Source organism: Carcharhinus amblyrhynchos, chromosome 2 (genome assembly GCF_965287045.1).
Source record: "Carcharhinus amblyrhynchos chromosome 2, sCarAmb.v2.hapA, whole genome shotgun sequence".
In the NCBI taxonomy this organism is placed as follows: Eukaryota; Metazoa; Chordata; class Chondrichthyes; order Carcharhiniformes; family Carcharhinidae; genus Carcharhinus; species Carcharhinus amblyrhynchos.
In genome coordinates, this window is record NC_137325.1 from 102,948,932 (window position 1) to 102,961,289 (window position 12,358).

General features: G+C 41.3%; 1 protein-coding gene and 1 non-coding gene across 8 annotated transcripts in view; both read right to left on the minus strand.

The window, feature by feature from the left end:
• Positions 1 to 9,813, minus strand: part of akap9 (A kinase (PRKA) anchor protein 9) — a 211,579-nt gene extending 201,766 nt beyond the window's left edge. For all 7 annotated transcript variants that reach the window (XM_080210240.1, XM_080210222.1, XM_080210231.1 and 4 more), the window contains exons 1-2: positions 9,695 to 9,813; positions 2,291 to 2,536 (exon numbers count right to left, since the gene is read on the minus strand). In XM_080210240.1, coding sequence (XP_080066366.1) covers positions 2,291 to 2,536; positions 9,695 to 9,742 — 294 coding nt within the window. In that variant the 5' untranslated portion in view covers positions 9,743 to 9,813. The remainder of the gene's footprint in view (positions 1 to 2,290; positions 2,537 to 9,694) is intronic.
• Positions 6,520 to 6,709, minus strand: LOC145361995 (U2 spliceosomal RNA). Its single transcript, XR_013889905.1, has one exon. It is a non-coding gene; the product is annotated as a U2 spliceosomal RNA (small nuclear RNA).
• Positions 9,814 to 12,358: the final 2,545 nt, after the last annotated feature.

A 12,358-nucleotide genomic window follows, 5' to 3' on the forward strand; every position in this document is an offset into this window, starting at 1 on the left:
CCAAGGCATCCACTATCACCTCCGCCATTTCTTTCAGGACCCTCGGATGCATTCCATCCGGTCCTGGGGACTTGTCCACAATCAGTCCCTCCAGTCTGTTGAGCACCGCCTCTCTAGTAACAATAATGTCATTGAGACCCTCCAGTCCTACCACCTTTCCATCGCTAACACCCGGCAAATTATTCATGTCCTCTTGGTTGCCTTCTTCAGAAAGCCTGGCCAAAAAGGACCATCCAGGTTATTTCCTTTCTCCCTCCTCCATCTGCTCCCAAGCTGCTTCTGTTCACTGTGTAGCTCTTGATGAGGGCTTTCCCCTGTTCAGTTCCAAAGAGGAGACATAAACATTAACTTCTGTTTCTCAATCCACAGGTGCTACCAGATCTGTCAAATATTTTCAGCACTTGTTTTATTTTGTAATTGTTTTTTGCTGAGGTCCAGATAGAAAAGTCACTGCCTGAACACTTTTTCCTGCTCTGCAGGCCTTCTGCTCATTCTCCACAACACGTTGCATTCTAAGGGGAATGCCTACTAGTGTACCAATACCTGGGAGCCACTAGTTTGTGCCGAAGTCTTGAAGTCAGCAAAGATTCCCTGAACACCTGCCACACCAATCCCTATAAACATTACTATAAACTCCCACTAAATTTTAAACAATTGCAGAAAGTATCAAAAAGTTGTCAAATTAAAGCAACAGCTGGTAGAAAACCATTATCACTGATTGGAAGAGTATGGGGGAGTATACACTATTGAGGAGTAAGGGGCATGTTCTTCCCGCTGCTGAACACGTTGAGAGGTTAGGAGGGGAGTTGGTTAGAATTTGAAGTTCAAAAATAACACCGCCAGCACCAAATCAAGAGTTGTGCGCCAACTGACATCACAACTTAACTGCTCTTCAAATTTCCATGAGCCATAAACTGCACCCGCTCCAACAAATTCAGCAATGTAACAAGTGGCATGATTCAGCCTACGTATGCATCCACTGCAGATATCATTTAGGACAAACTACACCTATAACACTTGGAGAAATGTTTTTCAAGTTCCCAATTCAGGTCAAACAATACTGCCTCTGACTAACCTTAGTATTCCCTGAAAAATAGCAATAAAACCCTGGTCTCAACACCAAGGACATCCAATCATCTCCTGCACCTTCTCCTTCCAGCTTGTCTACCAAACCAAACTTCCCCTTAAACTCCACCTATACAAGTCCTGAACCCAGATTTCTTTCCAGTTTTTCTCTCATTCCCCCAAATATCCTGAGCTCATCTCTGTGATAGACCTCTTTCTCCCTTGTCCACATTCCTACTAAACTGCTGACCACTCAGTTTCTCATTCTGGTTATCATGCCAGATGACGAGGTGCTGAGCTGATACTTTCCCAATCTCTTTCAAAAACAAAGTAATCACACCCTCAAACAAACCTTCTCAAATGCACTGTCTCCGTGAATAGAAAAATAATAATAATTTGATTCTGCCTTCTGCATTTTGGAACAAACACAGTTCCTTTCACTGAGGAACATTTATAGATTTTCATGTTAACAACCACAATATTTAACTGTTACAAGTTGCACGTGGTCAAGTGATCTCTCAAATATATATATAAGTGATGTTATTCCATGCATTCCCATTGTTCAATAATGGCCAATGCCTTATGAGATAAAACAGTTATAAATAGTTGTTTGAAGCAGTTTTTTCTCTACGTTTTCATTCAAAAGCCTGCCAAATATTTAGCAATTAGGTCTCCAGACAACACAATTTTTAAATTAAGTAGTTTACTACAAAAATAATTATGCACTTGTTTTCACACATGCATATTTATGGTTTGCAATGTCAGCAGTGCAATTACAGGGTAGCACACTTTATTTTCTTCAATAATTAAACAAACTTTAGGTACAAGGCACACAAAGTATAGGCCAATAGGGTGGACAGGAATATTTTGAAGCTGAGCCTCATGTTTTTGGGTTGTCATTTTTTTCTGAACACTTAGAAGTCAATGCCAAATGGTAAAATGACAAAATTCTACTCCTCCAACCAGAAACATGTCGGACACATGCCAACCAAAGCATATGATACATGAACTCAGCCTAAAACTGGGACTACCTCATGCTTTTGGACTCTCTTACTACAGAACTATACAAAAGAATCCTTCTCCAAAATGAAGAGAAGATATTTCTGCAGGATATTATAAATTAAATATCAGTTGAAGCACACAGTTTCAGTTGTACATATACAAACTTCTACTAATTTATCACATATTATTCAATTGAATAAAACAAAGCACAAATAATTCTCACCTCAATCATATAAGTCTGGTCCTGTTTGATTACATCTCCACTATGCAAGATCCTATTAATTACAAACGTCTCACATTCCCCTGATGGTCCTCTCTCTGCACTTGTTTTAACATCTTGTTGTTGATGCTTAGCTGTAACATATTGCACTTGCTCATCCAGTTTGCTTGCTACTTTTTTCTTCTTCTTTTGTTTTTTCCCTGGATTTTGAAGATCGGTCTGAGCTTTCCGCAGTCGGAATTGGGCAAGCTGAAAAATGGAAACTTTGATCATAACTACTTATCTCAAAATCCGTAATACAGTTGCGCAAGGTCTTACATTTAAAAACTGCAGTGCAGCTTAACTCTTCTGCGAACAGAGATGGAAACACTAATGGAAATTGTGGTAATAAATCCCATTATGTGTTCTGTTTTGCCCAGATGGCACATCACATACTGTAGTTACTTTCTAGATACGATGTTGCAAAAGATTCCAAATGAGCATTTACAGAAGGTTTCCTATTACACTTCTAGTAATAGTTTTATTGCTGTATAATCTTTCTGTACAATCTTTGGAATGTATATGGTTAAGGGGCAATTTGATTTGAGATATTTTTAAGATGGTGGAAGGAACTGATATGGTAGATAGAAATATCCCCCTGCTGATAGGAGAGTCTAGGACAAGGGCACATAATTTTAAAGTCAGAGCCAGACCATTTGAGAATAGCTATTAAGGCACTGAAGGCACTCATTAAATCCATGCCACTCTCTGCAGAGCAAAACAATCAGTCTCATGTCCCGCTCTATCTCCATAGCCCTTTTTTTTCTTCTTCTTCTGTTTTTCCCCTGGATTTTGAAGATGTGTCTGAGCTTTCCACTTCCAAAATTGGACAAGCTAAAAAATGGAAACTTTGATCATAACTTTTTATATCTTCAAAATCCTTAATATACTTGTATAAGATCTTACACTTAAAATTTGCAGTGCAGCTTAATCCTTCTGCTAAAAGAGATGGAAAAACTTCCCTCAAATAGTTATATGATTTCCTTTTGAAATCAAGAAGCTTGGAAACAATTATTCATATAAAGTATGGTAGTGTGGAACTCCCGTAAAGAGATTTAAAATTATTAACTGAACTGAGGTAGATATAGAGCCAAGGCAGGAGGGATGAAATTAAGTTACAGATCGGCACAATTACATTGCATAGTGGAATAAGCTTCAATGGCAGAATGGCCTACTCCTGTTTCTACAATCCAATAAGCAAATCTAACATCAGACAAGATTCACTTAAATTAAACTGGATTATCCCAAGTCCCCATTATTTGGGTAAACAAGTTTTTAAATACCTTTCCAATCGCAACATTAAAAAAACTGAGCAGTAATAATAGTATTGCTATAAACAGAATAATGCTGAAGAATTCATCTAAGAGTAAGTGTTTTCAATTTAATATAAATATATATCTTAAACATTGTAAAAAGTAGCAAACATAGTGTAGTAGGTAGTTGAGAAAACACCATCTCAAATCAAGCATCACTTAAACAGCTTCATCTTTTCTTTAAGAAAGCTAGAACCTCAAAGTTGTGTTTGTCATAGTCACTGCCAGCTACACAGTTTTACAAGCTTTATCTTAGAATTTGCTACAGTACAAAAAGAGGCCATTCATCCCATCATGTCTGCATTGTTCACAATCCCACCCAGGCCCTATTCCCGTAACCCATGTATTTACCCTGCTAATCCCTCTGAAACTAGGGTCAATTTAGCATGGCCGACCAACATAACTCGCACATCTTTGGAAACCCACACATATGGGGAGAATGTGCAGACTCCGCACAGACAGTGATCCAAGGCTGGAATTGAACAAGGGTCCCTGGCGATGTGAGGCAGCAGTGCTAACCACTGTGCTGCCACAAAACTTAATTTCTTGAATGCAAGGCGGTCGATAGAGGAGAGCCAGTGGATGTGGTCTTTCTGGATTTTCAGAAGGCGTTTGACAAAGTACCTCATAAGAGGTTATTGCAGAAGGTCAGGGGACTTGGAGTTGGGGGTAGGGTGTTAGCATGGATAGAGGATTGGTTGTCAAATAGGAGGCAGAGAGTGGGGGTCAACGGGTGCTATTCGGATTGGCGGATGGTGACTAGTGGAGTGCCCCAGGGGTCGGTGCTGGGGCCTCAGCTTTTTACCATTTATATAGATGATCTGGAGGAGGGAACCGAGTGTAGGGTGTCGAAATTTGCGGATGACACCAAGATTGGGGGAACGGCAAATTGTGCGGAGGGTGTGGAGAGTCTGCAGAAGGATCTAGATAGGCTGGGCGAATGGGCCAGGAAATGGCAAATGGAATTTAATGTTGGCAAGTGTGAGGTGGTCCACTTTGGTAGGAAGAATGGTAGGAAGGACTATTACTTACGGGGCGAAAAACTGCAGCAAGTGACGGTGCAGAGGGACCTCGGGGTCCTTGTGCATGAGTCGCAAAAACTCAGCCTGCAGGTGCAGCAGGTGGTCAGGAAGGCGAATGGGATGCTGGCCTTCATAGCGAAGGGGATTGAATATAAAAGTAGGGAGGTCTTGCTGCAGCTGTATAGGGCATTGGTGAGGCCGCAGCTGGAGTACTGTGTGCAGTTTTGGGCGCCGCACCTGCGCCAAGATATTTTGGCCTTGGAGGGAGTGCAGAGGAGGTTTACTAGGCTGATACTGGAGTTGAGGGGCTTGAGCTATGAGGAGAGGCTGAATAAACTAGGCTTGTACTCGTTGGAGTTTAGAAGAATGAGGGGAGATCTCATTGAGACGTATAAGATGATGAATGGGATGGATAGGATAGAGGTGGAGAGACTCTTCCCACTCAAAAAAGACAGTAGGACTAGGGGGCACAGCCTCAAGATAAAGGGGGGGCGTTTTAGAACGGAGTTGAGGAAGAACTTCTTCACTCAAAGGGTGGTGAATCTCTGGAATTCTCTGCCCGTTGAAGTGGCGGAGGCTGCCTCGCTAAATATTTTCAAGAAGCGGGTTGATGGGTTTTTGATAAGAGAGGGGATTAAGGGTTATGGGGAGAGGGCCGGAAAGTGGAACTGAGCCACGACAGATCAGCCATGATCTTATTGAATGGCGGGGCAGGCTCGAAGGGCCAGATGGCCTACTCCTGCTCCTATTTCTTATGTTCTTGTGTTCTTAAGTCTCACTAAGAGCAAAGGTGACATGACAAATGAATAGGAAATAGTGAAATTGGACTTAACAAGCAATCCAATGCCAAAGGAAATTAATCACAATTGTTTTGCAACATTATCTGTGCTGATCCCTCAATAAGAATGACAATCACACTTACACACAAACAAATATCCAGAATGAAAAAGCAGGTTAGTACCAGATGAAGTAGTGAATATCTGCGCTCACTGTTCTAACAAAGGTGCCACAGAGTTGATGGGACTTACTTTGTGGTTCAAAGTAGCCTTGATTGTAATCAGAATAAAAATCTTAAATACAATTGTGTTTGATTTAATGAAATACACTCATTTTCATCACTATCACACTGGCTGAGGAGAGGATTTCCACTTTGCTTCAAACCTAGGCAGTAACAAGCAATCTGGATAAAAAGGAACCTGTGGATGTGGTATACTTAAGATTTCCTGGTAACATTTGACAAGGTACCATATCAATGTTCACTACACAAAGAACAGCTCATGGTGCGGGCAACATATTAGCATGGATAGAGCATTGGTTAGCTAACAAGAAACAGAACATGCATAAATGGGCCGTTTTTGTTTGGACACAATGTGACAAATGGAATGCCACAGTTATCAGTACTGGAGCCTAAACTACTTACAATTCTATCAATAACTTCAATGAAGTTGCTAAATTGCTAATGACACAAAGATGAATGGGAAAGAGACTGTGAAGAGGGAATGGGAGGTTGTAAAGAGATAGGTTACACAAATTTGGCAAAAGATTTGTAGACGAGTATGAGAGGAATTGTTAACTTGTCCACTTTGGCAAGAAAATAGAAAAACAGCACTTATTTAAATGGAGAGAGTTTGCAGAATTCTTATGGTACAGAAGGTCCTAGGTGTCCTGGGACATGAATCACAAAAAGTTGGTATGCAGGTACAGAAGTGATTAGAAAGGCAATTGGAATGTCGTTGTTTGTTTATTTATTTATCCAATTCAATCCAATCAGAGTTCAATTCACAGTCTCAACAAGTTGAGACATTTCCGATACAAGCTGACAAGGCAGGGCTCTCACCTCCTGTCTTGGACAGGGTCTACATGATCCAAGCTGATTGGCGTAGGCAGAGTGCCTTCTCCAAGGCTTGATTCATTTGCATTCTAGCCAAAAGGCCAAGATGTCGCTTTCAAAAATTGTTCAAATGAAACTAAAATGTAACCTAATGACTTCAACCAAGTGCAGTATGTCGATGCTATACTTGATCTTAGCCAAAAGGCCAAGAAGCACTTTATGCACTAGCCCTCAGTCTAGTTGAGAGATATAAAAGTAGAGATATTTCGCTACAATTCTACACAATTTTGGCAAGATGACATCTGGAGTGCTGTGTACGGTTTTGGGTAGAAATGCATTAGAAGCAGTTCAAGTTTGATTTTATCATTGTCACAGCTATTGGGATACAGTGAAAAGTATTGTTTCTTCTGTGCTATAAAGCATACCGTTCATAGAGTAGATATGGGAGAAGGAACGGAGGGTGCAGAATATTGCATTAGTCATAGCTAGTGTGTAGCAAAAGATCAACATAAAGTAGGTCCATTCAAAATTCTGATTGTAGCAGGGAAGAAGCTGTTCTTGAGTTGATTGCTACGGGATCTCAGACATTTGTGTCTTTTTGCCGATGGAAAAAGGTGGACGAGACTACATCCAGGGTGTGTGGAGTCCTTGACTGTTCTGGCTGCTTTTCTAAGGCCGCGAAGCGTAGATGCAAGCAATGGAATGACGGTTGGTTTCCTACAGGGCAGTAGGAGGCCATTTGGCCCATCGACTCTGCACCAACTCTGACAGAATATCTTAAGCAGGCCCTCTCCGCAGCCCTTTCCCCATAGCCCCACACATTTACCATAGCTAATCCACCTACTTTGCACATCTTTGGACTGTGGGAGGAAACCTGAGTACCTGGAGGAAACTCACAAATACTTGGAGAAAATGCAAACTCCACATAGGCAGTCACCCAAGGCTGAAATTGATCCTGAGTTTCTGGCACTTTGAGACAGCAGTGCTAACCACTGTGCCACTCTTGACTTGACTGATACTTGAGATGGGAAGAGGGGTGGGTGAGTAATTATCTTAGAAACAAAGGTCAGGTAGGCTAGGCCTATGTTCATTGGAATACAGAAGAATGAGGGATGATCCTACTGAAACACAAGATCTTGAGGGGACATGTTAGAGTGGATGCTTCCCTTTATGGCAGAGACTAGAATTAGTTGAAAAATAAAAGTTCTCCCATTTAAGAGTGAGATGAAAATTTTTCTTCCCTCGGAGGGCCATGAGTCTTTAGAACACTTTCCCAGCCAGCTGTGGCGGCAGTATCATTGAATATTTTTAAGGCTGAGTCAGATAAATTCTTAACTAATAAGGATGTCGAAGGCTGTCAGGAGTAGCAGAGGCCACAATCAGGTCAGTTATGAACAGAGGACCATGCTCAAGGGGGCAAATGGTCTACTCCTGTACTTAATCCTATGTTCATATGCTTCATCTTTTAAATAAGCTTAACTGTGGGTCGAAAACCATAATATTGCATCATTTTGCAAATATTAATTCAGATCAGCCCCAGGATATCAGTGCAGAACTTCTTCACAGCAGTAACTACATCCAGTAGCTACCTAATCAATGACTTCCCCTCAATCATAAGCCCTGGAACGCCTCACAAAAGCACTGCAGGACATCTTTATCTCAAAAACTATAGTAGTTCAATAAGGTTCATCAAAGCCTTTGCAATGTCAACTAGGGATATGGAGAATAAATGTTGGCCGAATAAGTTACAGCAGCAACAACATTTGAAGAATGAATAAAACAACTTATTTTCACACCATCTGCCTCATACAGCATTTTGGTCATTTTATTTTCCCCCCCCATGCTTTCCCAAACTGCTGTATGTCAAACTTCAACATTCTCTTTTCACCATACAAAAAAGACCACTTTTTATACGTTCACCTGCCAGTTAGCAAGCTTTCATTTGATAGCTTTATCTTCAAATTAATGGTGATTCATTGGTTCTGAAGTGACAATGAATTGTACAAGGATGCAATTGTGCAAGGATGCTATGTTGGAAGTTATTATTGCAGACAAGATGCTACTACAAAATGGTACAACCAGATGAGAAATTAAGTTGTGATGTCTGTTCCATCAGTAAAATGTTTACATCAGTAAATAGGTGGATAACTACAAAATATTGAAGTGTTTAATTCTGCAAATGTTAGCATGTACAGAAATTGGGTTGTCACTATTCACCTGCCATGCACTTAGCCTTTGAGGGTTGGTTTAGCTTAGTTGGCTGGACAGCTGGTTAGTGACGCAGAGCAATGCCAACAGCATGGGTTCAACTCCCATACCAGCTGAGGTTATACATGAATGACCACCTTCTCAATCTTGCCTGAGGTGTGGTGATCCTCAGCTTAAATCACCACTGGTCTATTCTCACCCTCAAATGAGAGGGCAGCATATGGTCACCTGGGACTATGTCAACTTAATTTCATTTACTTGGCTTATAATTTCTCAACCAGAATAGATGTCAATAATTAGACTACTTAACCAACTTCTTTCTACTATTGGAGTCACTAACTAGCAACACAAAATTATATATCTGAAAATACACAACAAATTGTATACTTCAATCTCTGCAACCTTGTTACACTCAAGTAGCTTTCTCTCCAGCCTTCACAAGATGTATTATCTTAAACGTACTTCAAGAAGTTAGAAAGTATGTACTGCATTGAGTTGGCATTGTTAATAATTGCTACACTTAAAGGAAAACGATAACATCAACGAACTGTTTTCACTTAAAAGTAAATCTTAAAGGGATTTTCACAAATGTACAGTTTTTTTAAAAAAACCCTTCGTGTTGAGTTTCCGCAGTCTTTCCAATTTTGGGCTTTTTGTCTTTGTATTCATTTTCGATCACACGTTTAATTAAGTCTACATTGCCCAAAATCGTGTTCTACGCCCTGCTGTCACCTCATGTATACAATTAAAAAAAACTATTGCTCGAGGCCTACAAGCCGAGGGCAGCCGGCTAAAGCCTGCGGATCTATTTAGAAAGCTCGAAGCAACAGCGAAGCTCATCCCTTTGCACCTGGAGACAGGGCGTCGAACTGGGGGAAGGGTCCCTTTTCAACAGCAAACTGGACACCCAGCTGCGGTCTCACTCCCTCGCTGCCACCCACCCGACCACCTACTCACGTTCCTTCTAACATTCCTCTCCGTCCCATTCTCTTACCTTGGCTTTGCCGGCCTCCAGCTTCTTCTGTCTCTCCTCGTCTTCCATGGCTGTGTTTGTTTGTGTGTGTGTGTGAGAGAGAGAGAAAAAGAAGCAGAGCTCAGTCAGTGACACGTTAGCAACGCTCGCCGCCGCTCGAGACAACCCACACACTGCGCATGACAGACGCACGAGGGCAGTAGCGCGACAGGAGGCGGCTGCGGGGGCGGGGATAACGGCCGGCGAGGCCACATTCCAAAGGAAGCAACTGTTAAGAACCCAGGGAGCGGGGCGTCAAACTCCACCTGTGTGTTGGCACCTTCCCATCTGGAGAAAGGGAACCACTATCCCATTGTGTTTTAAGAAAGGAAGGACTTGAATTCTTTATACAGCTGCTTTTACGGATGCCACAACCTTTAAAAAGTACCTGGGTGAGCGCATCATAACATTCAAAGCTACTGGCAAAGTCCTGGTGGAATGGGATTAGGTGGGGAGATCAGGTGTTTCTCGCCTGTCAGTGCAGACAACGAGGGTGACACATGGGTTAGCACTGCTGCCACACAGCTCCAGGAACTCAGAATCGATTCCCAGCTTGATGTGATTTGATTATTATTGTCACATGTGTTAATATACGGTGAAACTGTGTGGAGTCCACAGACTCAGCCTGTGAATGTGTGTGTTTCCTCCAGGTGCTCCGATTCCGCCCCCCCCCCCCCCCCCGCCCCCGCAGTGTGAAATACATGCTGGTTATGCTAAATTCTTCCTCAATGTACCCAAACAGGTGCCAGAGTGTGGCAATTAAGGGATTGACATAAGAGCTGCCTTGCAGTACAAGTAAGCCTATTTGTGAACTAATAAGTACATAAACTTTGAATAAAATATTCTATTCTGTGCCCTAAAGTACTTTTGAAGCTTCGTCTGAAAATAGAAGGAAGGCTGCCCCTGAGGAGGGAATATCCAATGTCCTCCTGTACTGTTTGAGACTTTTTCACCACCAGTGGGCAACTGGCTATTTTAAGTGCATCATCTTCAATCGTCATCTGAAATTTCACGTTCGTTTAATTAGCTAAGTTTCCTTCAACATTTTTGGATTTAGTATTAGCTTTTAAAAAGGGTTGTTGTGTTGGGAGGTGTAATTGAACAAAAATGAAAATAATAGAGAAGGGAAGAAACCTGGTTAATCTTTGGATGTGTTTGCTTTGCTTCAAACAATATTTTTGTACAGAGGCAGCACAATATGGGAGGCGGTTTAGAACGGAGTTGAGGAGGAACTTCTTCACTCAAAGGGTGGTGAATCTCTGGAATTCTCTGCCCGTTGAAGTGGTGGAGGCTGCCTCGCTAAATATTTTTAAGAAGCGGGTTGATGGGTTCTTGATAAGAGAGGGGATTAAGGGTTATGGGGAGAGGGCGGGAAAGTGGAACTGAGCCACAACAGATCAGCCATGATCTTATTGAATGGCGGGGCAGGCTCGAAGGGCTAGATGGCCTACTCCTGCTCCTATTTCTTATGTTCTTATTTCTTATATTTGACCTCGTTTAAGGTGAAACGGGAAAACAGATATATGCAAGTTGCAAGACCATCTGTCAGCGAGTAGAAATCCACTGAGATAACTTATGGAATTATACAGCACAGAATGAGGCCATTCAGACTATTGTGTCTGTGCTAGCTCTTTGAAAGAGCTATCCAACTAGTCCTGGTCCTTTTTTTCCCATAATCTTGCACTTTACATATTGCAACCTCTCCAGACTGGAAATCAATTGTTCAGAAACACCAGTTATTGGGAAATGTTTTGAACAGACCAAGCAACCCAATGTGTTTATACTGTGGGAGCAGAAACACGGAGAATGCAGTATTTGTGTATGTTAAAATGTTTTTATTACTGTTTTACATTGTTTTATTTGTATTATGTTTCAATAAATATTTATACCTGTGCTGTTTTCTAGTTTAATTCTTGTGGTTAAGACATTCTAATAATGTTATTCTACAAACCAAAAACTTCCAAAATCAGGAAAAGACTTGATCCCTATACTTTCAGACTGAAGAAGTTACAGTTTATTTGGATACAATAGTGTGATAATGGACAGCAAATTTTAATTCATTTAAACAAACAGACAACAGATTTATATAATTTTGTTCAACGATCTTAAATTTATAGTGGGGGATAGTGAGAACAGTGCCAGATTTTTCATTTTTAAAATCAAATTCCTATAAATTGACCTCAAATTTTACAATGAAATGTTAGATTTATGCCATGGAAATGTTTGTGATGTCCAAGGCACCATGCAAAAAATATGAAATGAAATGAATTTTGATCATGTCCTGTTGTAATCATCTGAATTGAAGTGCAATTAAAAGGATGACCACTTCAAAGGGGAAAGAACAGGAGCAGTCAGGAACTCACCTTCACTTCTAACTGAATCTGATAAAGGCTGTTATACTCTTGGACACCAACTGTGACAACTGTTACCAAGGTTTTGCTAGGGCAGTGTTTTAAGTGTCCCCCCCTCCCCCCAGCGGGTTTGCTGGCTGGAGAGGCTGTAAGACTCCATGGGTATCCTTCCTATTCCCGACTTGGCCATGATTTTATGGAAAATGACCACCTACCTGTCTTCATCTCATTTGATGCCCAAAAGTGATGGGGGGAAGGGGAGGCTGCAGTTACCAGGTTAGCCTGTTCAGACATT